This window comes from Lepus europaeus, chromosome X, assembly GCF_033115175.1.
Source record: "Lepus europaeus isolate LE1 chromosome X, mLepTim1.pri, whole genome shotgun sequence".
NCBI classification, from domain to species: Eukaryota; Metazoa; Chordata; class Mammalia; order Lagomorpha; family Leporidae; genus Lepus; species Lepus europaeus.
In genome coordinates this window covers 47,937,133-47,964,543 of record NC_084850.1, presented here as the reverse complement: position 1 = coordinate 47,964,543, position 27,411 = coordinate 47,937,133, and the positions used below count along the sequence as shown (strand labels likewise).

General features: G+C 39.3%; 1 protein-coding gene across 1 annotated transcript in view; it reads left to right on the top strand.

The window, feature by feature from the left end:
* Positions 1–27,411, top strand: part of MORC4 (MORC family CW-type zinc finger 4) — a 64,612-nt gene that overhangs the window by 6,587 nt on the left and 30,614 nt on the right. Inside the window, exons 3-10 of the mRNA XM_062183273.1 lie at positions 1,804–1,936; positions 6,953–7,171; positions 7,912–8,058; positions 11,138–11,270; positions 11,593–11,721; positions 16,298–16,417; positions 18,803–18,903; positions 27,076–27,174. Of these exons, the coding sequence (XP_062039257.1) occupies positions 1,804–1,936; positions 6,953–7,171; positions 7,912–8,058; positions 11,138–11,270; positions 11,593–11,721; positions 16,298–16,417; positions 18,803–18,903; positions 27,076–27,174 (1,081 nt within the window). The remainder of the gene's footprint in view (positions 1–1,803; positions 1,937–6,952; positions 7,172–7,911; positions 8,059–11,137; positions 11,271–11,592; positions 11,722–16,297; positions 16,418–18,802; positions 18,904–27,075; positions 27,175–27,411) is intronic.

Here is a 27,411-nt window from a genome sequence, read left to right as displayed (position 1 = left end):
AGGATACTATGGAAAGGGAGGGGGTAGAAGCTAAGATCTCTTTCTTGCTTAAAGAGCCAGTAGAGACAGGAACAATTAGGGAACCTATCTGTTCATTGTGTGTTGCTGTAACCAGTCTGGTGCCTTATAAGTAAAAAAATTTACTTGACTGGAAAGTCCAAACAACATGGCACCAGCATGCTGGTGAGGACTTCCTGTTTGTATCAAAGAAAGCTAAGAAGCAGAAAGGGAATTAGCCACTTGCCGAAGGGGCCACGCACATTGGGGTGGCACCCTATTGTAACAGCTGGCTCTCTCTACTAATCTAGCATATTAATCGTCTCCTGCCAGACCTAGACCTAGGCTGCTCATGTAGGAGAGCACTAATCCATTCATGAGGGTGGAGCCCCCATGACTTAATTTACCTTCCAGTAGGTCCCACCTCGTAAAGCTTCTACCACCTCAACACTGCCACACTGAGCACCAGGCTTTTGGTACGTAAATCTTTGAGGGACAAACCACATCTAAACCACAGTGATATCCAGAACATTACTCATATTGCCTTTCTACTTGGGCCAGTGAGCCCTTGAGAGACTTTTAAGGCACATGTGTCAGTGCCCCACAGTCATTGGTGACTGTGGCAAAAGAAGTGAGCACTAGACAATGGCACCCTTTGAAGTTGCAGACATGGCACGTATGTTAGGAAAGACTTTGGAGTCTTTTTTAAAAATATATGGTTTATTCATTTATTGTAAGGCAGAGTGACAGACAGAGAGGTAGATCTTCCACCACTGGTTCACTGCTCAAACAGCCACAACAGCTGGGGCTGGGCCTGACCAGGAACACCATCTCAGAACCAGGAATACCATCTGGGTCTTCCATGAGAGTGCAGGGACCCAAGTACCTGAGCCATCATCTGCTGCTTTCTCAGGTGCATTAGCAGGGAGCTGGATTGGAAGCCAAGCAGCTGGGACTCAAACCAGTGTTCTGATATGGGATCCCTGCATCACAAGTGGCAGTTCAATCTGCTGCACTACAATGCCAGTCCCAACTTTGGAGTCTTAAATACCTAACCTATTGTGAAGATGCAACTCAGGACAAATCATGAGAAACTGTTCATTTTTTTTTAACTTTAATTCTATGTTCTCCATTTCATGTGGGGTAGGCATCTTTACTTTTAAGATTATTACATGATACTTAAGCAGGATTACTCCTTTGTAAGCCTGCTTGCTACCATCACTGGGACTTAGGTAGGCAATTAAATGTTTTGATTTTTAACCTGTGACTCTTTCAGTGTCCCTTGGGCTATAAACAGGGATGTTGATGATATCTGTGCTCTTCAACAGAGGAGGTGATGCAAAACAACAGAAAATTAACATTCTTAAAAATAAACTGTTATGTGTGTAACATGAATCTATTTTCACCAAAATTACTGTTTCAGCCTCTCTCTGTAGCTGTCCTTTACTGTATGTGTTCACAAGTAATGAAGTGACTTAACAGACAAAAAGTTACAAAACCAAATCAGAGCAAAATGCCTTGTGTATAGGACTGGTGACTTTTCCCATAGACTGTGAAAGGAGAAAGGCAGGCTGCTGATCATATGAAATTTAGAAATCCACTTCGTAACCCCATATGCCATCATGTATGTTGTTCTGCATCACTCAGTAAGTGCCCCCACTCACCGTTCGTGTGCCCCACTCACCGTCTGGGACATCCACATGAAGGCCCTAAAGAGCAGTTTCCATGTCTTGGGACACTGAACTAGAGATTTTGGTCGAATTTTGGAAAGTGGGATCTAATATCACAGATTTCTACCTTTTGCAGATAATGCTGTAGATCCAGATGTATCCGCCAGGACGGTGTTTATAGATGTTGAGGAGGTCAAGAATAAATCTTGTTTGACCTTTACTGATGATGGATGTGGTATGACACCTCATAAACTACACCGAATGCTGAGGTAAAAGTGTTTTCGTTCTCTTGTCTTGTTTTGAGTTTATGAAATCTGTTGAAGACTTCCTGTTGTTCTTCAAGATTGACCATCGCCTTTCTTCATTCAACAAATATTTATTAAGTGTCTCTTCTGTGCCAGGGCACTGGTTTTGATACAGACACTGTTCCTGTCCTCACAGAACTTATAAGTCTAGCTGACAATTCAGACAGTTAAACAAACAATCATAATACAATGTGATAATCATAATGATAAGAAAGCACAGGATGTGTGGGATGAGTCAGCAGGGAATCCTATCTGACCACATAGGTTAGTCAGAAGCCTCCTGGATGGAATGTTTTTAGGCAGAAACCGAAGGGTGAGTAGAATTGAACGAAATAAAGGTGCACTCAACAAGGGAGGAGAGTTCTTGCGAAGAGAACAACAAATATGAAGGCCTGGAAACCTTCATTTGTCTGAGATCTCCACTTTATATCAATGTAAACTCATTATTAAACCAGACAACCCTGTCTGCCACTGGAGTTGGGGCAATTTGTGCATTAGAAGCATGAAGATGCTTGGGTATAATCAAGCCCCGTGAAAGACAGAGAGAAGGCATTGACACACACAGTCTCTGAAGGTTTTACAGTTAAATTGCAAGGCTAGGAAATTGTCTTTTCTAACTGTTAAAGCTGCTGATAGATTTCTGTTGCCACTCTCAGTGCTCTTAATGACTTTCAAAGGTCTGCAGTCCAGAATGTAAGTTTGTACTGTGTCATCTTCACATATCACTCCGTGAGACAAGAATGTCACCAGCATGTTGGTGAAGTTAGAGAAGTGGCCCTTTTCCATAACTTAACCGCATCAGTTTTTATCTCCTGAAGTTAATAGTAAATATTAAGGAAAATCGATTTTAGATGAAATGGGATCAAAACATATATGTGTCTAATTCTGTATGTACTAGCTGGCCACCCTAAAATCACTTGTCTTCTCAATGACTCCTTCTTATGACACCTTATCCCACATGACAAGGGTGTCAAATAGTGGGCCCCGAAAATCTGATATCATTCCATTTGTGTCTGGAGAACTGTATCTGTGAAAGCTGGTTCTAGTTGTAAGGTGGGAGGGAGGAGGAGGAGGATGTCAGAATCATTGCAACAATTTTTGTCCTGGATTCGTTCCCTTGTTCATTCAACAAATGCTTAATGAGCACCTATGTGCAGGGGCACCAGAAATAAAGTGATGAGCCAGACAGACATACTCGTTCTCAAAGAGCTGACAGTTCACTGAGTAAGAAATCAACTGAGTTGCTACATAACTAAACAGGCTGTTCTACCCAGAAGGAAGAGTGCAGTTTCCTTGAGAGCATATAGCAGGGATCTGATTTAGTCTTGGGAATCAAAATGGCTACCCTGAAGAAATGACATTTAAATTGAAATGCAAAGGATGAGTATTATCCCTTCAAAATTTTGTTCCTTCCCCACAGAGCAAAACAGGCAGACAGCTCTTAAGCTGTAGCATTCCCCCCTGCCCGTCATGCCAAATAATATTAACTAATTTGAGATGGGCAGTTGTTCTTTGTTTAAAAATTAATTTTAAAAGCAGTTTTAATGTGTTCTTAATGTACTAGATTTTGTGATTGTATCTTAAAACAAATTTGACTCAGCCAGAAGATGCCATTTATTTAAAGAAGATAGTTTAGTCTGATCCTAACTTCTAATCAAGGGTTCACTTGTTGTAATTCCTTTTTAAATAATTGAATTTAGAGGTAGCTTTGAAAATTATTAATTTTTCTGTTTTTCATTTGGGGACACATTACTTTCATAGTTTGAAAAATGGAAATAATTATACAAAATTATTAAGTCTACAGAAGTTCTATTTGACTGGACCTATAACATTTGTTGTTATCTTTTTCATATTTTCCAACCCTTTATGCCATTCTTCTTTTTTTTTTCGGACTGATAAAATAGTTATATAACTGCAGCAACAGTTTCTTCCATAAACACAGATTCACATAAAAATCAAATTAAAAAAGAAAAGCCTATCATTAAATTCCTTTAAAGTCCATGCTCAATTCTCTTTAACTGCTACAGATAGTGTATGAATCAACTGGTCTATATATTCAGCTGCCTTTTTCAGCAGGTGGAAAACCGCTTTCAAAGGTCAAGGATTAAAAACAGCTACAGAGCAACAGAATGAGGTATTTGCTACCTCTACTCAGAAGTGCATTTCCTAGTAGGTCCGTTGTTCTGCAGCAGGCATGGGGAACTGTTTCATTGCCAAAGGCCATTTGGATATTCATAACATCATTCGCAGGCCATACGAAATTATCGCCTTAAAAATGAGTCTGCTACAGATTTATTGAATTTTGAGTCCCACCTGCAGTTGCTTTGGCAGGGCCAGACCAGATGATTTCACGGGCCTTATAATGGCCCATGGGTCAGATGTTCCCCCACACCTGTTCTACAGTCAGATAATAATAGTATGCTTAACAGTTTGATTCCTTTATAGTACATATTACATCACCAATATATCTAGGTAACAACAGTGCCTGCCCATGTACAAGAAGGCCTCAAAAAGTTCATGGAATATGCATATTTGAAAAAATTGTGTATGTATTTCAGTATTTTTGCACCAGAATAAATTGATATTTTAGTTCAACTTTCCACAAACTATTTGAGGTACCCGTGTATGTCGATAGCTTTTGATAAGGTTGGTTTCATTGGTCAGAGTCCTGATTTAAATTTCCCTCTCTGGATTCTAGATTCTTGACATTTTAAGGCGCTCATGGGCAAGCTGCTGTATTCTTGGGTTCCACTCAAAGAGCTGATATCCCAGCCCCCTACGTGTGTAAACAAGATCATCTCTTACATGAGAGAACTGAACAGAATTGACTTAGCAAAGAGAAGCCACCTATCTAAGCCAAGATGGCTCTGTGGAAAATTATTGAGCTATTATCAAACTATATTAAATTCCTTCCTACAATTATATTATTATGTGTGCTAAGGGATTTTATATTAGGTAGTGTTTGATGGTATCTAGCATCCATTTTGCAAATTCGCAGTTAAATAGAATACTTAACATGGCAACTTGGTGGAATAAAAGAGCACAGGGGAAGAGTTAAGTGAAACGTAACTGCAAAAAATCCACAGCTCCCAGCTTCTCATTATTTTTGTCCTTTTCTATCCTGGTTCTGGCTCTACCCTACTACTAATCTTCTCAACCTTTGTCATCATTTGATCTTCCCAAACTAAGTAACACAATGATGATTTGTACAGTTAGTATGGGAAAAGGAGGTGATAGGTGGCAAAAGAGGCCAAGAAATTAAGGAAGTAGCATAGTCTTCCTATTTTCATCACTTTCCCTTGACCACCTAATTGAAGGGTTTGTGGTATTAGAGAAAGTTTACATGTAATTAACAAATTCATTTCACAAGGTAGGTAAGATTACTATTTAAGAAAGAGTCCTGAGTTTTGGATGTGACATTAAATGTGAAGTAGGAGTAGCAATTAACACATGGAAATTCTCAGAATGACTTGTCAAATTTAGTTTAAAATTAAATTTTGAATGCTACTTTATAATTAACATATTTTACATGCGATATATGATTTACTTCTCTTTATGACCAATTCTTCCACAAGAAGAATGGGAATGCCTGAATATTACCAATGTATGAGACCCAATGACAGCACAAGAACTCAGTGTTCTTTTAGTTTTTACAAAGCTCTATGGCCTTGAAATGTCCTTTCTCTGTTGTTAGACTTATTTGGGGGATGAACAAATCTATAAAGTATCTACTCTAGAAGGATATGATGCTCTTATCGTATAACACTGTGAGATAGAAAATCAAAAGGTAATTCTCTTTCTTAGTGGCTAAACACAAAATCACACTCTTCAGGAAGTGGAAACTGGGCATCTTGGTCCTTTCTGTTCAAAATAGTAAGAGTTGAGACCATGCTGCTTGGTTGTGGCGTATAGTCTTTTCTTGATATTGAAAAAGCATTTAATCTGTGATATAGGAAATCCTCCCTCAGGTTGTTATCCATGAGGATAAGGGTTCTGTCTCTTTTATTAATGGTTATATCTCCAGTACTTAGCGCAGTGCGTGGCACGTAGTAGGTGCTTAGTACATGTTGATTGAATGAATAGTAGTACACAAAAGATAGTCACTAATTAGTGTAAAATTAGTCACTCTGGACAGAGACAATCTCTACAATTAGTTTTCTTTGTGGTAACGAAAGAAAGAAGATAATCATTTTCTAGATTTCATACCTTTAAATTTTTTTAGGTTCTCTTATTTTGATTTGTATTTCAATGGAAAATATAAGAAAAGGAGAAGTTCTGATTCCCAGATTAAGCCAATGCTAAAGGGCTACAGAGTTTATTGAGGTGACTCAGTGGAAGGCCCTTAATAGAACAAGGGAGACTTTATACTGCAGCTGTTTGCTGATATTCAGAGGCAGAACTACCTATTTTTATCTCTTGGCCACATTCCAGTGAACTGTCCCAGCAGATGGGGCAGAGGGTAAGAATTGGAAGGGTTATACTTTGGGTGGTGAGTTGAAATCGTCAAGATATATGATCTCTGACGTTCATATTTCTAGAAGATGAGGAGATGCCTAGTCTATTAGGTCTGAGCAGTGCCACTATCTGGTACTTTTGTTACCCTCTCTGGGTAACTACCCTTTTCATTTTATACTGAGATTACTTCTAGCAATGAGAGCCATTTCATCTAGACAAGAAAGGAAGCTGCCCAAGGCTTTCTCCAGTTCTGTTACCCAATGAAAGGGGGCCTTCTTTACATTTACAAAGTGTGACTCTAATGTAATGGAACTACTTAATACGCACAAACCACACAGGAAAATCTGACCCATTACTCCATAGTAATTTCATATGTTTTTAACTGAGTAGTTTTTGCCCAGAAATACCAAAGGGAATCAAAAAGGAGGAACTTTACAAATGTTCTTCATTTGTACATTCTGTCACCTATCTTAAGATGCTTTCTACCTTTCTAATGTCTTTTTTTTTTGTCTTGTGTAATTACAGCTTTGGTTTTACAGATAAAGTAATAAAGAAGAGCCAGTGTCCCATCGGGGTCTTTGGTAATGGGTTCAAGTCTGGCTCGATGCGGCTTGGAAAGGACGCTCTTGTCTTCACCAAGAATGGGGGTACCCTGACTGTTGGACTCCTATCACAGACCTACCTGGAATGTGTCCAGGCCCAGGCAGTTATTGTGCCAATTGTTCCATTCAACCAGCAAAACAATATCCTTTCTGGAAGGAGAGAATGTTGGCTAACAATTAGTCTTGTCTGACTATTTTGAAGGGGACTGCTTACCTTCAGGTCAAATCCATCTATCATTTGGTCTTTCATATTTCAAAAATGTCTTCATCTTTAAAGATGTGTTCAAATGTGTTAAAATTAACTGGAATATCCCTCTGTTAAATAATTATAAAATAAGTAGATAGATCATTGGCAGAAGCTTTGAAATGTATTTTCAAATGCTGAAATTTTCATTGTTATGCAGTTTATGTGTAACTCATGGTAAATTTCCCAGGGCACCCCTAGTTTTTCGCTTTAGGGTGGCTACATTGGATTTCATCTTCCTAGAATCATAGTGTTTATCAGCTTGTCTGATAGCAGAATATCTCGTTTCCTTGTATCTGGACAAGCTGCGATTTCCGTGAGACACCAAGTTTCTTGGTGGGAGCATTAAGAGCAGTAAGGTCGGAATCATTGCTTCCAAAGACTTTAAAAGGTCAGCCTTCAGTCTTTTTCATAAATATCAGCCTGTCTTTGTTTATATTATATCTTCGAAGCTGTATTCTGCAAGAGTATCTGATTTTGGTGTTTGCCGCCCATCCCCCCCCCTTTTTTTTTAGCAGTAATGCCTGTGCTTTATGTTCATATTTTTGTGTACACATGCAACTCAAAAGGCAGATCTTCCTTCTTGATAGCATTGTCTTAAGATATTATTTTTTTCTTTGACTGTGTTTGGTTTTACAAAAAATGATTGTTACTGAGGATTCCTTGCCCAGCCTAGAAGCCATCTTGAATTATTCAATCTTCAACAGTGAAAATGACCTGTTGGCACAGTTTGATGCCATCCCAGGCAAAAAAGGCACTCGTGTTCTCATTTGGAACATCCGCAGGTATAGTATTCCAAAGGTCATCGATTCTAATGAGCAGAAATAGTGTGATGAATCACATTTTAATAAGTCTTTCTGAAAAAGAGTACATCTATTTTGATACAAATATATGTCTCCTTACATACCTTTCTAAAACTTTCTCGTAGAACCACAGTCCTGTTTTGACAAAGTGGTTCTTGTTAGTAAAATGTTTAAGGTGAAAACATGTATATCCTGAGGCTATTGCCACAGATAACAAATACAGTTTGTCATTGTTCTAAGAACCTTAGAATCCTTTGTAAATATCTGTTTCATCTCCATGCGCATTGTTTTGAGGTTGGTAAATGACAGTTATTTTTAATGTATTTGACAGTGAAAATGAAGTATGAGAAAAAAGAAATTAGAGTAACAAAGCACAACCATGATCTTTAAAAATGAAAGAACTTTGTATTAGTGCTTTTAGAGTAACTGCATTAGAAGTAGAAAAATCTTTGAAGCAGATAGATTTTAACTGTAATGAGGTTGGTTTAAAATCTTGTCTTTAGAACTAATAAAATAATACTCCTTGGTCTGTCATTTGTTTAATCTTGACATGTCAGATGGAATACATTTAAAGAGTATAAATCATAAGCACAAAACCTAAAATCCTTTAATATAAACTAGAAGTGTTACTGGTATGTTTAATACAACATACTACCAGATATATTCATTCTTCCTTTTCTCCTTTGGTCAAGTATTTTATCTTATTTCTTACCTGGGTAAAACTCAGATTAAAAAAAGTAACACTGGTTTGTAGGAGTACTTACAATTAAAAAGAAAAAAAGTAAGGCAGGGTTACACATGAATAATTTATTTAGTTCTCCCCTGTGTCCTACTAGGAAAACCTCAAATCTATATTACAAAGGGTCATTTTTCTGAGACATTTCCAGTGATTTACACAGATTTAACACATTTTTTCTGTATATGTTATTTATCATATACAGATATGATAAATCCTAGATGTTCTATAAAGGATTGCATGGTCAAGTAAGCTTGAGAAAAGCTGTCTTAAACAAAGCTTACCATGTTGCTTTACTCCAGGACTTCTCAGAGGCTTACAGGTGCTAATGTGCACCAGAGATATTTAAGAGACCAATATCTCCCAATTTTTAAAACAATGTTTTCCATTGCTTCTTGGCCTTTTGGCTAAGATTAAATGTAAAAAAAAAATGTTCTCCAGGCCTATTTTCCTTGCACAGGGAAGGGGAGAAGGAGGGAGGTCCAGGAACTTCCTCTGGGTGTACGTGTTACAGTGGAGTGCGGTAGTGAGAACTGCGATTATCCTAGAAAGTCCAGAATAGACAGTGACAGTGTCATGGGCTTTATATAGGCTACACGCCACAGTGACTCTGGTCCAGCTCTGCAGAAGGAGCAAGATTTTCAATATAGCAACTCTGAGCTTTGGAACCAGAAGTATGACGAAATCACTGGAGCTTGAGGTGACTCTGAGGGCTGAGAACTTTTCTCAATTTTATTTGATCCATACAACATGTATGTATGTATGTATGTATGTATTGTTTAAATGTATCACGAGGGCCTATTGTTCCACAAAACAAATTTTGGGAACTATTCTGCTTTGTAGATTTTCTTCATGACATGTGATTTGGTTTTTTAAAAATATTTTATTTATTTTGAGAGGTAGAGTTACATAGAGAGGGAGAGGCAGAGAGAGGGAGGTCTTCCATCTGCTGGTTTACTCCCTCAGTGGCCGGAGTTGATCTGAAGTCAGGAGCCAGGAGCTTCTTCCGGGTCTCCCACATGGGTGCAGGGATGGAAGGACTTGGGCCATCTTCTACTGTTTCCCAGGCCATAGCAGAGAGCTTGATTTGAAGAGAAGCAGCCGGGACTTGAACCGGCACACATATGGGCTGTTGGCACCACTAGCAGAGGCTTTAGCCCACTATGCCACAGCACCAGCCCCGTGATTTGTTTTAATTAATTATTTTTTTCCAGAAACAAAGGCGAATCTTATATTCTTTCCTTGGCAGTGATTAGTAATCGTGTGTGTGTGTGTGTGTGTGTGTGTGAGAGAGGGAGAGGGAGAGAGAGAGAGAGAGAGAGAGAGAGAGAGAGAGAGAGATGGACCAAAGCTAAGTGACCCAGACAAATTATGGAAGAAAGATCCTAATGAAAGGAATATTGGCACTATTACATTTAAGTGATAATTTCATAAGTTGTATTCTAGAAAACTAGTAAATATATACCATTTTTTTTCAAGATTCATTTCTCAGAAAGGCAGAGTAATGGGGAGGGGGAGGGGGGGGAGAGATAGATAGGGATAGGAAGAGGAAGAGGAAGAGAAAGAAAGATATCTTCCATTTGCTGGTTCACTTCCCAAATGTCTACAATAGCCAGTGCTGGGCCAGGCTGAATTCAGGAGCCAGGGATGGGTGGCAGTCACCCAAGTACTCTGGCCATCCTCCAGTGCCTTCCCAAGCACAAATGGCAGGGAGCTGGATTGGAAGTAGAGCTGGTGGGACTCAGACTGGTGCTCCAATAAGGGATGCCAGTGTTGTAGGCAGCAGCTTAGCCCACTGTACCACAAAGTCAGCCCCAATATATACCATTTCTATAACAATTTTTTTTCCTTCCAGAAAGGTTAGATCTGGGGAAATCTTGGCATCTTATTAATCCTTACATTATTGCTGAAGTTCATAGAAGTAGGTTTTGATTCATCTTTTCATTCAGTTAAGGAAAGTGGTATTAAATGACTTACCCAGTAATACCCAGAAAGTGAAGATCTATTTTAAGATCCTACTGTGGGAGATAGCTGATATCCACTTGATTTATCAGATCATATTGCACATTCCTTTTCTTTTTGTAGCCTTGTGAAGTTGGTATCACCTCCTCTATGAAACATAGAAGATTTGTTTAGATTGGAAATACCCTTAAATATTATGTGATCTTCAAACCATGTAGTTTGTAGTTCCTTTGCACTGGTAGTCAGGAAAGATACAGATGCCCAAGTTGTGGCTCACATTGTTTCTTTTCTCTTGGGTTCCTAGTGCATTTTTGCTCTTTGGAGCCAGTTTTTGTTAGATTGGTACTTGTCTCTTTTACCCAGAAATAAAGATGGAAAGTCTGAGTTGGACTTTGATACGGATCAGTATGACATCCTGGTATCAGACTTTGATACAGAAGAGAAAGAGACTGGTGATGTTACCTCTGAGCTGCCAGAAACAGAGTATTCTTTACGGGTGAGTAAGACTGGCTTTTCTTCACCAATCGGAGGTAAGATTTCCTGCAACACAAAAATATTGTAGAATAAGATCTCATTTTAGTTGTATGAAGATGACAACCTTTTAGCCCTGTGCTAGAAATCTTTTTCACTGTCTCCACTGAAGCCGTTTAGCCAATTCTGTCAGCAGCATTTTAATGTGGTGGTTGATGTAGTGTAACAAGGTATAGAGACTGAGCCAAATCTTTACCCAGAATAGACTCAGTTGCTAGCAGTGTTTTATGGGGATGTCAGTAGAATTGGAAATGTCACATAATAACTTTCCCTTCACTGTCCCATAGGCGTTTTGTGGTATTCTATATATGAAGCCACGAATGAAAATTTTTCTGCGTCAAAAGAAGGTGACCACACAGATGATTGCCAAGAGCCTGGCCAATGTAGGATATGATCTATATAAGCCTACCTTCACAGTATCCTTACAACTACATGTAGCTGACCTCTTCGTTTCAGGATTACGTTTCCAGGTTGACACAGAAAAACAAAAACTTTCCTTTTCTAATTAAAAACTGTGTGTTACAGTACAAATTGTATAACTCGTAGGAATTGTATGTATTCATAGGAAGTATATTATTCAAAGATTTATTTATTTATTTATTTGAAAGAGTTACAGAGAGAGGGAGAGATGGAGAGAGAGATCTTCCATCCGCTGGCTCACTCCCCAGATAGGCCAGGCTGGAGCCAGGAGCTTTATCCGGGTCTCCCATGTGGGTATCGGGGCCCCAATTGCATAAGTTGTCTTCTACTGCTTTTCTCAGGCCATTAGCAGTGAGCTGGGTCAGAAGTGGAGCAGCCGAGACGTGAACCAGCACCTGTATGGGATGCTGGCATCACAAGCAGCAGCTTTACTTGCTACATCTCAACACCTGCCCCAGGAATTATTTCTTAGACCCCACTCTGTGCATTAGTTTATGTAAGAAATCACATGGAAACTTTAAAAATAATAGTCTTGAGATTTTATAGAGTCTGGTTCAGTAGATTTTCAAATATTTTTATGAATTTTAAAATTTTATTTATTTATTTATTTTATTCAAGAAGCAGAGAGAGCATGAGCTTCCCCATCTACTGGTTCACTCCTCAAATGCCTGCAACAGCCTGAATGGGGTGGGTGCTACAGCCTGGAGCCAGGAATTCAATCCAGGTCTCCCAGGTGGGTGACAGAGACCCAACTACTTAAGCCATCACCACTGCCTTCCAGGATATGCATTGGCAGGAAGCTAGAATCGCAACCTGTTGTCAGGAATAAAACTCCATTATAAAACATGGGCATCTTAGCCAGCATCCTAACCACTAGGCCAAATGCCTAACTCTGCAATCTTTTTGCTTTTAAATAAAAAATACTTATTTTTAAATCTTTGGCTGATTCGAATGAACAGCCAGGTTTGAGAATCTATCATAAGGAATACTTCGTATCATTTGGTTTGTACTGGAATTTTGTTATATATGACATTGATATAAACAAAACAGAAAGTTGACTAGAACTCATTAATCTTTTGGATATAGTACAATTTTGTTGTAACATGTCAAGACCTAACACTAATGAAAATTAGGAAAGTGGAAATTAAAGGCTGATTTTCTAGAGTGACAGGAATCTTCAGCAGGCTTAACATGGATTTCCTGGTACTTCTAAAGACAGCCACACAGAGGAGCAGTTACTTATTTCCACTCCCCACAAACCCCACATTAGAAGCGGATCTCAGATACTAGAGAAAATCGTAAAATGAACTATAGGAATTAGATCCATCTTTGTTGATGGCATCCAGAGTGAAAGAGAAACAGTCTTTAAAAGACTGGGAACAGGCTGGCGCCGCGGCTCACTAGGCTAATCCTCCACCTTGCGGCGCCGGCACACTGGGTTCTAGTCCCGGTCGGGGCACCGGATTCTGTCCCGGTTGCCCCTCTTCCAGGCCAGCTCTCTGCTGTGGCCAGGGAGTGCATTGGAGGATGGCCCAAGTGCTTGGGCCCTGCACCCCATGGGAGACCAGGAGAAGCACCTGGCTCCTGCCATCAGATCAGCGCAGTGCGCCGGCCGCAGTGTGCCAGCCGCGGCGGCCATTGGAGGGTGAACCAATGGCAAAGGAAGACCTTTCTCTCTGTCTCTCTCTCTCACTGTCCACTCTGCCTGTCAAAACAACAACAAAAAAAGACTAGGAACTTACAAACAGTTATGAAGACTTACTCTTTCAATTTATTTTCTAGTAACTAAGTACAGCTCTTGGCCTAAGAATCATGTTCATGTTGTCCTTGCTTTATCAAAGGCAATATCTAACGTACTTTGCCTTTTGTTCTCTGATTAAAAATTAGAAATAGCCATTCTTGTATTTTTAAAAAGTCACATGAGTAAATTAGTTTTCTCCTTTTGGGAAATACATGCCTTGCCTACTAAGAAGCATTTTTTTAGAAAAGCTCTTATCTAACCCAGTTTAACAAAGCCAAAGCTAGCATTGTTAGCATCTGTAGGTAAATTAGTTGTACAATCCATTTTACATAGTCTAGGATCTTAATGTTGCAGATTTAACAGACCAGTCTAAAGAAGTACTCTCCAACTACTATTTTAGAATATACAACATCTTCTGTCTAACTTCTTTCTTTTTTTTTTTTTTTGACAGGCAGAGTGGACAGTGAGAGAGAGACAGAGAGAAAGGTCTTCCTTTTGCCGTTGGTTCACCCTCCAGTGGCCGCCGCGGTAGCGCGCTGCGGCCGGCGCACCGCGCTGATCCGATGGCAGGAGCCAGGTGCTTCTCCTGGTCTCCCATGGGGTGCAGGACCCAAGCACTTGGGCCATCCTCCACTGCACTCCCTGGCCACAGCAGAGAGCTGGCCTGGAAGAGGGGCAACCGGGACAGGATCGGTGCCCCGACCGGGACTAGAACCCGGTGTGCCAGCGCCGCAAGGCGGAGGATTAGCCTAGTGAGCTGCGGCGCCGGCTTAACTTCTTTCTTTTGTGGATTTCTATTAGGACATCTTCCATACATGTGTTGTATATGTACCTCAATTCTTCTCAACACCTGTTCTCATTTAGCCAGTTACTTTCCCATTTTAGAATTTGGGCTAAATGGGTTCACTATAGGCATGAGTTAAATGAAACTACTAAGATTTCACCGAGGTCACTGAAGAACAATATCATTGGTACTGACATTGATTCCTCAATTATGAAAGGTCTCTCGCCCCCTCTTTGTTTTTTCTCCTCATACTAGTTTAGGAAGCCTCCTACTCCGGTGTTACCTGACCCCATAATTTGTCATTTCAAAAGTTTACACCAGAAAGGAAATATTTTGGGGCCGGTGCTGTGCTGTAGTAAGTTAAACCTCCGCTTGTGGTGCTGGCATCTCATATGGATGCTGGTTTATGTCCTGGCTGTCCCTCTTCCAAGCAGCTCTCTGCTTATGGCCTGGGAAAGCAGTGGAAGGTGGCCCAAGTCCTTCTACCCTGCACCCACGTGGGAGGCCCAGAAGAAGCTCCTCACTCCTGATTGGTGCAGCTTTGGCCATTTCAGCCATCTGAGGGGTGAACCAGTGGATTAGAAGCTCGCTCACTCTCTCTTTCTCTCTCTCTCTCTCTCCCTCTTTCTCTTTGCAACTCTGCCTCTCAAATAAATAAATGAAATCTTTTTTAAAAATTAAAAAAGAAAATATTTAACAGTTTTATTTTAGCAATATTAGTTTTATGGTGTGGGGTCTTGGTTTTTTCTGTTTGGGGGAATTTTGTTTTTCAATTGGAATAGTCTTATTTAAAGTTGAGTTTCTGGACTTCATAACACAATCAGGGGTAGGGACCATCTGGACCACAGGCTGTATAAGGCCCACAAGGTGGCCTTGCCAAGGCAGCCGCAGGCAGGACTTGAAATTCAGTAAAGCAGTAGCAAGCTAGTTAAGTTGATCATTTTGTATACCCCACGGATGGTGTTGTAAATATCCAAATGGCCCTTGGCAGAAAATAAAAAATGTTTCCCACCCCTGAATTATATGTTCTGAGCCAAAAATTACTGTTATGTATATCTATCTGTTGAATCACATCTTTTGTATCATATTTGAAATATTTGTCATATGATTTTGATGCAAGTAGTTTGTCATTTAGAGGGAGCAATGGCAATCATTAAAAAATAACAAAAGTAAGTTTTCATTTAACTTAGGTTGACATGAAGATTTCGTAGTATTTTATTGTAATGAAAAATCTCAGTTTATCTGTTCCTCTTTTATCTTTCTCATTCTCTTACCTTGGTTTTTAGGTTGAGAATGACTTTTTAAAAACACATTATTATTCAGTAATTAAGAACTTAATAATTAGTTCTTTTAGTTTAATCTATCCAAGCTTGTTAACTTCTTCCTATAAAATCTTATAGGACTTTAGCTTTCAAAGAGATTTTTGTTCTTGTTGGTTTTGTTTTAATTGTGTTTTATGTGGTTAGCACAACTTATTGCCTAAAATTGTACAGATTTCTGTTATGTCATTTACAGTATTATCAAAACCTGTGATCCCTATCAGCAACCTGAGTAATTAGTAAAGAAATATTTTGTGGTTGTTTGTGAATCTTTAAATCTCTGATGGTATTGTAGTATATTTTGTTGTAGACTTTTCTGTGCATATGTATGTTTTATATGTGTATATTAAAATACAGATGATAATACTTTTATATTATGAGCACTTACTAATGCTCTCAAATGTTTTTCAAGGATATAACTTTAAGAGCTACATGATAGACCACATGGGTATACCAACATTTATTTAATTCTTCTCTTATTGTAGAACATTTAAGTTAGATTTTTCTGCTAGTGCACCCAATTGAAAAAAATTCTCTGTAACTCATAAACCCTGTTATGTGTCCTTGACTATTTCTGTAGGATAAATTCCTTAAGAGAGAGCTAGTTGGACAAAGATTAAGTAGATTTTTTTAAATACCCTCTAGAAATATTTGTTTTTTGCTATAATATAGTGGTAGATTTTGTCTTCTAAGCCCCTGGTGTCTGTCTCCTTAATGATTTTCCTCAGAATAAGCAGGTGAGAATCACTTTTGGGTTCTCCTGCAAGAATAGCAACCAGTTTGGAGTAATGATGTATCATAACAACAGACTCATAAAGTCCTTTGAGAAGGTGGGATGCCAGGTGAAGGTGAGTATTAATGTTTCTTTGTTATATGGAACTGAAATTAGGAGGAAGAGAATTTTATATATGCAAAGGGCATAGACTTATTAATGGTCTTTACTCCCATCTCATGATGTTTGTTAAATTCTGATCCTAGAATTCTATCTTACTGGCGAGCTGTCTTGTATTGAAAAACTCTTTCTACCTCTCATTCTTTACAGCTGTTAATTAACCCAGGTATATTTTCTAGATATCTGTTAATAGGAGGTAGAATTAGAATACCAGAAGCTTCACCATATGTGTCACCATATTAGTGTCTAAGGTAGCTCTTTCCATTTTCTTGGGGAGACAATAAGGCATAGTGGAAGGCACAAACAATTTGGTGGTTGAAGACCAAGATTGGGGTCCTGGATTTGCTGATTACAAGCTGAGTCCTAGGAGAAATCATTTAATTTCTCTGAGACTCAGTTTCCTTCCTTTATTTATACCTGCTTTGCCTATCCCACACTTACATGGTTGAGAGATTAAGATAAGTTATGTGAAAGTTATTTGTAAATTGGACTATGCAAATACTATAGTGATCTCCTAATGATAATTTAAAGTTGTAATTTCCACTAGAATCCTTTGATTTCTGTTTCACAGATAAGATTGATAAAGCACAAAGAATGATAAACTGCTTTATATTATGTAGGAGGGTAGAGTTACATGATTGTAAGGCCTAGGAGAGCTAGTTTTCAGCTTATCTTGGTTTTTTCTTGTCATATGATCTTTAAATAACTTATGCTTGTGTGCCATTCTACTTATATCTTGACTCAATTCCTTCCATTAAAGAAAAAAAATTTTAAATCCTAAAGCCTCTTGCATCAACTTGTACTTAAAAGTCACTGCAAGTCTGACTCTCTTTAATAGTTGTTTTAGCCTATATATGTAGAAAAAGTGCTTATTTTAATAGATAGACTATGATGATTACATAGCATCCTTAAATTTTTTTCAGATAAAGTTTCATTTCAGCTCCCTAGAATATACTAGTATATAACCTTCATTTTTAAAAGTATAGTTTCTTAATTTTTTAAAAAAAATAGTTTATTTTGAGAGGTAGAGTTACAGAGAGGGAGAGACAGAGAGAGGTCTTCCATCTGCTAGTTCACTCCCCAAATGGCTGCAGCAGCTGCAGCTGGGCCAATCTGAAGCCAGGAGCTTCTTCTGAGTCTCCCATGTGGGTGCAGGGGCCCAAGCACTTGCGCCATCTCCATCTTCTACTGCTTTCCCAGGCCATAGCACTGAGCTGGATTGGAAGAGGAGCAACTGAGACTCAAACTGGCGCCCAAATGGGATGCCGGCACTGCAAGCAGCAGCTTTACCTGCTATGCTACAGTGCTATCCCCTAATTCCTTAAATTTTAAAAAATGTATTTTTTTTGACAGGCAGAGTGGATAGTGAGAGAGAGAGACAGAGAGAAAGGTCTTTCCTTTGCCATTGGTTCACCCTCCAATGGCCACCGTGGCTGGCGCGCTGCGGGCAGCGCACCGCGCTGATCTGATGGCAGGAGCCAGGTGCTTCTCCTGGTCTCCCATGGGGTGCAGGGCCCAAGCACTTGGGCCATCCTCCACTGCACTCCCTGGCCACAGCAGAGAGCTGGCCTGGAAGAGGGGCAACCGGGACAGAATCCGGCGCCCCGACCAGGACTAGAACCTGGTGTGCCGGCGCCGCAAGGTGGAGGATTAGCCTAGTGAGCCGCGGCGCCGGCCTAAAAAATGTATTTGAGATACAGATATACAGAGAGAGAACAAGCACACACACACGTGCTGTGCTTCCATCCTCTCCTTCACTCTCCAAATGCCCATGACAACCGAGCCTAAGCTGAGGCTGAATCTGGGAGCCAGGAACTCAAATCATGTTTCCTACATGAATGGCAGAGACCCAATAATTTGATCCATTACTGCTGTGTTCCAGAATCTACATGAGCAAGAAGCTGGAGTCAGGAGCGAGCGATGGGTATTGAATCCAGGGATTCCAATATGGGACATGGGTGTCTTAACCACTGTGGTGGCCAAATTCCTACCCAGAACAGTGTAGTTCTCTACTCAAAATCTTAAGGCAATCCTGGAATATAAAGCAGATAAAAAGTGGTAGTAGTATGAATAAAGTAGAAATGGCTGTTAATCCCTCCAGAATCCAAGGGATCTCTGGATTAAAGTTTGAAAATCTTTGCCCTCAAATTTGTTAAAATTAGTTGCCAGTTGAGGGTAATACTTGTAGCCTATTGAAATGTATGGTGTTTCTGTAGATATTGATGGTCTTTCTTTGCCCATGAGCATTATGTAACCTTTCTGTTATTGTTTGGAATCTAAAGGAAATGCCTCCAGGCAGTCAACAGTAATGTGAGTGTTGAAATTAATATTTTTTTCTAAGCCAACTCGTGGAGAAGGTGTAGGAGTAATTGGAGTCATTGAGTGCAATTTCCTAAAACCTGCCTACAACAAACAAGACTTTGAGTACACCAAGGAGTATCGGTGAGTCACTTCCAACCTGAGGTGTTTCTGATTGTTCAGTTAGGATTCTGTTCTCTGATGACTCTAAAATCACCTCTAAAACCATGCCAGATTAGTTAACTGACAATTACTTCAAATCCATTTTCCAAGAGTAGAGAGAAAATGATTTCATTTTTAAATGAAAGCTCACTAGTACTTGATATATGGAGTCCGATTGATAAAAACTTTACTTTTAGAAATTATTGAGAGAGCACGTATCATTTGGTAAACTATTTCTGGGTGAAAAGAAGAACCTTGAAATTGATCTTAAAAGAGAGTATGTGAGGGGGTGAAAAGCAGTCTGAAGTTTGTTCCAAAATATTTTTCTTGAAACCAGTGAACAGGTTTAGAGGAAAGTGTTGGAATAACAAGAAACATATGTGCTTTAATGGAAGTATCTAGGTCTAATAGGGAAGACAAACAGATCCGAATCAAAAAGGAATTAACACTGAGATTGAACTAGTAGGTGTATTTTTAGGAGATGAAGAAAGGCATTGTTACAGCCAGGTTTGGAATAGTTTTAAAACTTTTGAGGAGGGATGGGTCAATCATTTCTTCTTTCATCAAATGTTATGAGATACCTTCTATGTGCCACATACTAGGGAGATCAGGATGAAAAATAAGAAAATTTCTGAGTGATAACTGTTTAACAAAAGTCTCAGAGCCTAGTCATTTTGTTTGTCTTGAGTGAAAGGAATCATGAATTTCTGGTGATACTTAAATAGTTAAAATTTGTGAAATTCATGTTTGATACTAAAAATTATTTAAGGGGCAGTGGTTAAGTCACAACTTGGAATGCCATCATCCCATATCTGAGTACCTGGTTTGAGTCCTGGTTAATCAACTTCTGATCCAGCTTCCTGCTAATGAGCATCCTGGGAGGTATCAGATGATGACTCAAGTATCTGGGTCCCTGCCACCCATGTGGCAGACCCAGATTGAGTTCAGGTTCCTATCTTTGGCTTGGCTCAGCCTAGTTATTGTAGACATTTGGAGAGTGAGCCGACAGATGGAAGGTTCCCTCTCCACCCCCCCCCCACCTTCTTCCTTTTCTCTGCCTTTCAAATAAAAAGTTATTTAAGATATTTCTCTATCATCTTTGCTACCCTACCGCCTGAGTATACCTTTTACATTTTATAGGCATTAGGTCCTTGTTTGTTGTTGTTCTGAGAGGCAGACAGATAGAAAGGGAAAGAAAGATGGACAAGACAGAGAACACTCCCATCTAGTGGTTGACTCCCTAGATGCTGACAATGGCCAGAGCTAGAGCCAGTAGCCAGTAGCCAGTAGCCAGGAACACAGTTACAGTCTCCCATGTGAGTGGTAGGGATCCAATTACTTGAGTTATCACTGCTGTCTCCTAGGGTCTGCATTGTTGGGAAGCTGGAATTGGGAACTGGGGCTGGGAATCTAACCTAGGCACTCTGATGTGGGACATTGGAATTCTCAACTGGTGTCTTAAACACTAGGCCAAATGCCTGCCCCTCCCAGAGGTTTTGATGTCTGCATTTAGTATGACGAGTTTGAGGTGATTTTTAGGGGATCTGAACAGAGATTTTCGATAAGACAGTAGATTAATTTAGTTAAACATATAGGATTTCTGGCTTAAGTAACTTAATATCTGCTGCACATTTATTAAAAACAGCTATTATCTTGCATACAGTATTCTGAGGATTATAAATCTGCTTAACTCTTGTCTCAATTCTGGCATTGTTATCTTTTTCTCTATTTTATATAAATGAAAAGATTTTAGATAAATGCAGGAACTTGAGAGAGGAATTAGTCTGTCTCCTATCACAAACTCATCCTACAAGTATTATAGATATCAAAACTGAAAAAAGATAAAAGAGAGAGGAGTATTTCTGGAATGTCTACAAGTAAGTCATCTTGAAGATGATAGTGGTGTGTACCATGTTCAGCTGCAACTATCAGAGATCAAACTTAAAACATTTTTAGAGTGAGTTTTCAGCTTGAGAAATTCAAGTAACACATATGAGCTGAGAACTGCACTGGTATACATACTAGCTAGGCTTTGTGGTGTGTTCCAAAAAATTCAAGTCATGAGTGGTCTATTCAGGGAGCTTAGAGTCTTTATAGTGTCAGATTGTCACATATATGAAACAGTTCATAGAACAATACAATAATGTTTGACCAATGAAACCTAAGTGCTATGGGTATAAGAAAAATGCTATATTAGAATAGAGAGGAAAGATTTTAGATAGAAAATATGACTTGTGTTGTGCCTTAAAGGATACAGGACTTAGAAAAGATAATAAAATGAATACGTGGATGAAAATATAGCAGGAGTTAAGGTAATGACAAAAACTCAGAACAGTAAGAATATTGGGAGTGTGGCTAAAGGGTTGTAACTGGAGTGAAGGGAAGTCAAGGCCAAATCCTAGAGCAGGGGTTTGCAAATGTTTTTTTTTTTTTTTTTCTGAAAAGGGTCAGAGAGTAATTATTTTAGGCTTTGTGAACAATATGGTCTCTGTCATAACTACTCAATTCTGCTATAATATGAAAGCAGCTATAAACAATAGAAATCATCTTCTATTAAACAGATTATCACAAACATAGTAGGCTTAAAACAATACTAATTTATCCTCATAGGATTCTGTAGAAGTCCAGCACAAATCTCATTGGTATAAAATCAAGGCATGGGCAGACTGCATTCCTTTCTAGACGCTCCAAGGGAGAATCCATTTCTGGGACTGGTGCTGTGGTGTAGCTGGTAAAGCTGCCACGTGCAACACCAGTATCCCAGATGGGTGCCAGTTCGTGTTCTGGCTGTCCCACTTCAGATCCAGCTCCATGCTAATAGCCTGGGAAAAGTGGTGGAAGATGGCCCAAGTGTTTGAGACCCTGCTACCCAGATGGGACACCTGGAAGAAGCTCCTGGCTCCTGGTTTCAGCCTGGCCCAGCCATAGCCATTTCAACCATCTGAGGAATGAACCAGCAGTTGGAAGATTCTTTTGTCCTCACTCCATCTCTGTAACTCTTACTTTCTTTTTTTTTTAAGATTTATTCATTTATTTGAAAGAGTCACGCAGAGAGATAAGGAGAGGCAGAGAGAGAGAGAGAGAGAGAGAGAGAATGAATCTTCCATCCGCTGATTCACTCCCCAGATGGCCACAACAGGCAGAGCTATGCCGATTAGAAACCAGGAGCCAGGAGCTTCCTCCAGGCCCTCCCACATGAGTGCAGGGTCCCAAGGACCCGGGCCATCTTCCACTGCTTTCCCAGGCCAGAGAGCTGGACTGGAAGTAGAGCAGCCAGGACCAAACTGGTGCCCATATGGGATGTCAGCACCACTGGCAGCAGCTCCACCTGCTGTGCCACAGCACTGGCCCTTCTCTGTAACTCTTACTTTCAAATAAACCTATTAAAGATTTATTTTTATTTTACTTGAAAGGCAGTTACACACACACACACACACAGAGAGAGAGAGAGAGAGAGAGAGAGAGAGGTATCTTCCAAATGCTGGTTCACTCTGCAAATGGCTGCAATAACCAAGGCTGGGCCAGACTGAAACCAGGAGCCAGGAACTCTATCCTGGTCTTCCACAGGGGTGGTAAGGGTCCAAGCACTTGTTCCATCTTCTGCTACTTTCCCAGGCACATTAGTAGGGAGGTTGATTGGAAGTGGAGCAACCAGGCCTCAAATCGGCACTCGCACGGGATGCCAGCTTTGCAGGTGGGCAGCTTAACCCATTACACCACAATGCCAGCCCCCTCCTTCTCTGATTCTAGTGTGTTTGCCCCACTCTTCCAATTTTAAGGGCCCTTGTGATTGTATTGGATAATTTAGGATAATTTTCCTATCTTAAGATCAACTGATAAGTAGCCTTAATTTCATCTGCAACCTTTCTTCACCCTTGCTATGTGACCTAATATAGTCAGAGGTTTCAGGAATTAGAACATAGACACCTTTGGAGGACCATTATTTTATCTACCCCAATTTGTCCTCTGGTTCCCTAAGATTCACTTATATCTCACATGCAAAATACGTTTATCTGATCCCAATATCCCTAAAAGTCTCAACTTATTGCAACATCAGCTCCAAATTTAAAATTTTACCTAACGTCATTGCCTCAAAAGTCCCAAATTTCATTGTTGAAATCACATATGGATGACACACTGAGTATGGAGCATGGTGGGACCAAATTCTTCTATCTGTAGGCGTGAACTCTTTTCCTCTTCAATCCTTTTTCCCCTCCTTCCTTCCTTCCCTTTTTTTCTTTCTCTTTGTATCTTGTACTTAAAATATAATGATGGAATAAGCATAGGATACCAATTTTGTACACACACACACACACACACATATACATGCATGCATATTGTGGTTCAGATGGGGAAGAAGATGGAAGGGAAAAAGAGAGTTGAGAGAGTTGTAAGCTTCAAGCAATTTCAAAATCTACTCAGGAAATTTAAATTTCAAGGCCTGAGAATAATTCTCTAGGCCTTGCAACTCCACTCCCTAGTCTGCCCTCTGAGCCTTTGGCTCCACCCTCAAAGTCATCATTCCTTGTTCATGAAGGATAACATGGGGTTGCAGCTAAGTAGTTTCATCAGCCTATTTCCTTTCTGTAGAATTTTGAGGGTTCAACAGGCTTCTTTCATTTTACATTCTCTCCATTCCTTTGACTTCAAACTAAAAGTTTTTTTTTTTTTTTTTTTTTTTTTTGCTAGTGTGCCATTCTCAAGAACCTCATGGGTCTTTCATGTATGTTGCAGATATTCTGTTCAACAAAAGCCTCTGGACAGGTCTTTCCTAGATAACCCTATTTTTATTCTTGGCTTCAGCTGAGATGACTGACATGGCTGAGTCACATGCTTAATCTTTTCAAAGAGTCTTATGCATGGCTGCGTACTCTGACCTTTTGATCTTTCTGAGCGATTGGTTGTCCAGCCTTACCCTCAGCTTTTAAGTGTGTTTTTTTCTGACAATTAATCTTTAAATTTTAGCATCTTTTGCAATTTGGATGGGTTGAGAATTTTCAAAAAAATCAAGTCCTGGTTCCTTTTTGTTTAACAGTTCTTCCCTCAATTTATCCCTTGCCTCTCAAGCTTTGCAAGAGTGGCAAGAAGAAACCAGGCCACACTGTCAACAATTTGTCTGGTGATCTCCTCAGCTAAATATTTATAAGTTGTGCTTTCCATGTAACTGTAGGACACAGTTTTATTAAGCTTTCTGCCACTGTGTGAAAGAGATTGCCTTCTCTATTGTTTTCCACTGACATGTTCCTAATTTCTTTGTGAGCCTTCACTAGAAATACCTTGATTTAGGTTTTCTATAAGGCAATTTGTGTTTTCTTTACCATTCTTCTAAACCCTCACCAGTGAAATGTTTTAACATCTGTATTTCTACCAGTAGTCTATTGAGGCAATCTAGGCTGTTTTTTTTTTTTTTGTCATGCTTCTCAAAATTCTTCCAGCCTCTGTAGTTTCCAATCCCAAAGTCACTCACATTTTTAGATGTTTGTTAACAGAAGCACCCCCACTTAGGCACTGAAATCTACTACATTTCTATTGGTTACATCATGTCTTTGTGAATCTGAGTTTAATCTTCTACATTTAAAGTAATCACTGCTAAACAGACTTGTGTCATTTTGCCATTTGTTTTCTAATATGCCTTACAGCTATTTGGTCCTTCATTTCCTACATTGCAATCTTCTTTTGGGTTTAGCTGATTTTTTGTAGCAAAATGTTTAAATTATTTTCTCATTTCCTTTTGTGTATATTCTGCAACTTTTCTTGGTGGTTATCATGGAGATTACATTTAACATCCTTAAATTATGACACTAATTTAAATTTATGTCAGATTAATTTCAATTACATACAAAAATTCTGCTCCCTTAGCAACTGTCACCACCTCCTTGTTGATGTTATAAAACTAGATCTTTATATATGTGCGTCCGTCCAAACACAAAAATAACCTGTAGTGCACTAGTCTCTTAAACTATATGGAAAACAAAATGTAAAGGTACAAACCAAAGTTACAATAATACTATCTTTTAGACTTACAATATTTTTTTCTTTTAAATGTATTCTCTTAAAGCATGTGGAAAACAAAAGGTGAAGTGACAAACTCCAAAGAGCCCTTGAATGTGACAAGTTACTTTTCTATTGCTGCTTTCAAGATTTTTCTCTTTGTCTTTGTTGACCATTGGATTTTAATGTGTCTTGATGTGAGTCTCTCTGAGTTTATTCTACCTGGAATTTGTTGAGCTTCTTGGGTGTTTATATTCATGCGCCTCAAAATATTTGGAAAGTTGTCAACCAGTATTTCTTCAGATATACTTTCTGCCTGCCATAGGACTAGGTATGGGGGATGGGTAGCTCTTTTTTTGCCAAGAATTGAAACTGACCAAAATTCACAATTTACCACCTGAGCCTTCCCCCTGGAAGTTGTAAGCCTTCAATAGACTGCAGAGTTCCAACTTAGGTACATCAGACTTGGCCAATGTAATTGTTGTCTGGGTAAAGAGACAGATTCTACATGCTTGCTACTCTGCCATCTTCCCAGAAGCCTGTTCAATCTACTTTTTTTTTTAAAAAAAAAAAGATTTATTTATTTATTTGAAAGTCAGAGTTACACAGAGAGGAGAGGCAGAGAGAGAGAGAGAGAGGTCTTCCATCCACTGGTTCACTCCCCAATTGGCCACAATGGCCGGAGCTGTGCCGATCCAAAGCCAGAAGCCATGAGCTTCTTCTGGGTCTCCCACACAGGTGCAGGGGCTGAAGGACTTGGGCCATCTTCTACTGCTATCCCAGGCCATAGCAGAGAGCTGGATCGAAAGTGGAGCAGCCAGGTCTTGAACTGGTGCCCATATGGGATGCCATCAATTTACTATTTTTCTAAAGAAGGTTTTTGAGAAAAAACAAGGAGTAGTTCTTCATCTGTGACTTGATGAAAGGATATAAACACAGGGCTAGGAACATCAGTGGTTTGAAGGAGAATAAGTTTATATGTGGATATGTTAACCTTGTCTGGGCAATGAGAATATAATTGAATATGAATAAGGTAGGGGTAAGGAAGAGTTCCTCTTTAGAATAGAAAAGGTCTGCAAAAACCTTGATAAATGATCCAGAGATTTAAAACATTTTGAATTCTAAGTTTGTAATGTTCCAGGTGTTTATAGTTCTATAATAAGTTGTAATCCTGGGTTGTAGAATTGAATAGGAATCAGTATAGCCATTTTAAAAGTAAAATTCCTATTTTGAAATTTACAAATTACATTTGCATTGATCCTGTGTATACTGTTGTTCATTTGGGAAGATATATAAAGGAGAAATAGCAGTAATAGCAGATGTGTAGTAGAATGTTGAAGGGGGCTTGTTTCCCTTCTGTGGTTAGCATTTGGGTACAGGGGACTATATAGATATATTAAAGTTAATATGTGATTGATTTCTAAAAGATAGAGTGCACTATTTAATCTTCTGACTTTCCACTTGGTCCTAAATTGTTCACCTGTAGTCCTCTGACAGTCAGTAACTGCCCATCAGCATTTGGCTCTGTGCTAGCTCTGCAGTGTGGTTCTCTGTTACAGTCTGTAAAGTTAACTTACCCACTCCCTCCATTATTCTATAAGCTCCCCAAACTTGTAGAGCTCTACTTTTTTTATTTTAAGGATTTATTTATTTATTTGAAAGGCAGAGTTATGGAGACAGAGAAATCTTCATCTGCTGGTTCACTCCTCAAATGAAGCCAGGAGCCTAGAATTCCATCCGGGTCTCCCATGTGGGTGCTCGGGGGCCAAACACTTGAGTCATCTGCTGCTTTCCCAGTACATTATCAGGGAGCTGGATTGGAAGTGGAGGAGTGGAGACTGGAACCAGTGCTCACATGGGATGTTGGCCATTGCAGACTTCAGCTTAAGCCACTGCGCCACAGTGTTGTTCCCTAGAACACTTTTTAAGACTCATGACCATTTTACATTTTCAGTCAAGTGACTGTTCACCATTATGGTTTTGCCATTTTGATAGGTAGTTTGCAAAGGAAGTGGATTCTCATCTTAGTTTAAGGTGTGTATGTTTAAGTTGGTACTGAATATACTGAATTGTGGGTTTGTGTAAAATGGGTGCATCTCAAAAATTGAAAAAGTGTTCCACATTTGCTGATTTTGGCATTATTCCTTTTGCATTTTCTTTCAGGTTGACAATAAATGCCCTTGCTCAGAAGCTCAATGCATATTGGAAGGAAAAGACATCTCAAGAGAATTTTGAGACCTCAGTAATAGCTAGGCCAATACCGTGAGTAATAAATAATAGAGTATGAATATATTAGGGGTAATATCCATAGAGCAAATAAAAGGAACAAGGATACAATGAATGCTTTTAACATCAGGAAGTTTAATAGGCTGAAAATAAGACATCATAGGTACCAATTACATCATTCTCTAAAACTCCTCATTCTAGTTTAACACCTGTATGGCTTGGAAGATGAATGTCAATAGTTTGTCATGGTCAGTTTATAACAGGCAATGTAGT